The sequence below is a fragment of the Protobothrops mucrosquamatus genome, unplaced genomic scaffold (assembly GCF_001527695.2).
Source record: "Protobothrops mucrosquamatus isolate PMUCROS unplaced genomic scaffold, P.Mucros_1.0 scaffold7280, whole genome shotgun sequence".
In the NCBI taxonomy this organism is placed as follows: Eukaryota; Metazoa; Chordata; class Lepidosauria; order Squamata; family Viperidae; genus Protobothrops; species Protobothrops mucrosquamatus.
The window spans coordinates 8,699-10,652 of record NW_015393082.1 but is presented as its reverse complement, the minus strand read 5'-3'; the positions used below and the strand labels follow the sequence as shown (position 1 = coordinate 10,652).

Below are 1,954 nucleotides of genomic sequence, written 5' to 3'. Positions count from 1 at the left end.
GTGTGTCCTGTGTTGCATACTGTACAGCAGGGGTCCCCAACCTTGGCAACTTTAAGACCTATGGACTTCAACTCCCAGAATTCCCCAGCCAGATGTGAAATGACAGGTGCTCTTTAAACGTAAGGACTCATTGTTGCTGGTAGTTGGAATCTTTAATATTATTATTTGCAAACAAAATGAAGGTTTCCTATTTAGAATACTAAGCTGCCAGGTCAGTAAAACAGCGATATCAGAACCAATCTTAGGTTAATAGGTTAATTACACATAGTTGGAGAACTACTCAAATTCTTTTATTTAATTAAAACTTTTAGAGCCCGGTACAGATGCATTTCTGTTCAAACAATCACACAGTTTGTAATCTACATAGATTTGCAAAACAATGGGATAATAAAGGAACATTCCTGAACTTTTTTATGATTTATCGCATGGTTACTGTGAAATTGTGTGAACGCATCAATGCAGGGCATGTTATCTCAGCTGGCAGAGCTTGGATTCATGGAACGAGTTTACCAAACATGTAAATGTTGCAAAGTATACAGCCTCCTGCTACGTAACTAAGCTCCATTTCATGCTGAATAAACTAAATTATTAATGTATCTTAAATAGAAAACTAGATAGATTTTTTACTCCAGAAGCATTTTATTAAAATACATTCGATACAAATAAAAAAAAAATCCAATTTAAATTTTTAAAAATCCGATTTGTTTTTAATTTTTTTTAAAAAAAAATCATCGATTATTATCCGCTTATCCAAGAGGTCTGATCTACCAATGCCCATCCAAGGTTCCTGGTCAATGCAAGGGATGCTTCCTGGACTGACCAAGCTCTCGGGGATGCGATGCAGATGTTTTCCCTCGAGAAAGGGGTGCTCATTCGGTCTCTCTGCTTGCCTCCAGCTGCAGTTCTCAGAGGTGCTGGTGAAATGGAGAAGCTTCTTCCACCAACTGGCTGCTGAGCAGGGCAAGGTGGGCCTGGCAGCCCTGGAAACCAAACTGGAGGTAGAGAAGCTGCAGGTGAGTGGCTGACGGGGGTTGACAAAACGGAGTTGGCTAAGGAGATCAGATTCCTGCATTGAGAGAAAATACCTTTTGGAAAACAGGTGCTGGGAACAAAAGTGGAGTTGCCTCCTCTTGAGGTGCTTTTCCCAAATATATTTGCGCTAAGCTCTTCCCTGGAAACTGCTCTCCCTTTGGGGGGCTTGTGTTGCCCCATTCCCCCTCCCACACACACACACACACACATATGGAAAGAATCAGGTCCTCAGAAAGCACACCTGTTGCACAGGTCTAGATTCCAAGCTCAGCATAGCAAGAGTACCCAAAGGGGACACACAAATTCCAGGAAACCAGTGCACAATTCGAATAGGGCAGGATACACGGCAGAAAGGCACAGAACTGGGCACGTTGCTCCAGCAACGCTCAAGTCCTCAGGTGGGCAATGCCAGTGCAGCCCTTCATGAAAGGTGAGGTTGCCTCCTCACAAATAGTCTAGTCCAGGGCTTTTCAACCTTTTCACCCATTGTACCACTTTTGGGATATGGCAATATCCGAGTACAACCAGTCGCCTAGCAAGGTGTCAAAAACTTGATCAAAAAAAAAGGAAAGGAAAAAAGTGATGAAGTACAGGTAGTCCTCAACTTACAACAGTTCGCTTAGTGACTGTTTGAAATTACAATGGCACTGAAAAAGTTCCCCCCAAGCCACAGCCGAGGAAGACACCTGCCTGCCCGCCCGGCGGGGCTCTTCCTCCTGTCCAAGGTTTTCATTGTTGTGAGCATTTCTGTTGAGGATTGGCAGCGGGGGTGGGGTGGGGGGTGTTTGGTTTTTATTCCCCCCGTCTGCTGGGTGGTTGCAGCAGGTTTTGGTCCCTTCACATGACCCTGGGACACTGTGACCGTCATAAATATGAATCAGTTGCCAAGCATCTGAATGTAAATCACAAGACCCTGGAGATG

At 44.2% G+C, this 1,954-nt stretch overlaps 1 protein-coding gene across 1 annotated transcript in view; it reads left to right on the top strand.

Annotated features, from left to right (window-relative positions):
- LOC107300507 (proline dehydrogenase 1, mitochondrial-like) overlaps nucleotides 1-1,954 on the top strand; it is a gene marked incomplete at its 5' end in the record, with an annotated part of 13,863 nt that overhangs the window by 3,581 nt on the left and 8,328 nt on the right. Inside the window, one exon of the mRNA XM_015829830.1 lies at nucleotides 897-1,013. Within this exon, the coding sequence (XP_015685316.1) occupies nucleotides 897-1,013 (117 nt within the window). The remainder of the gene's footprint in view (nucleotides 1-896; nucleotides 1,014-1,954) is intronic.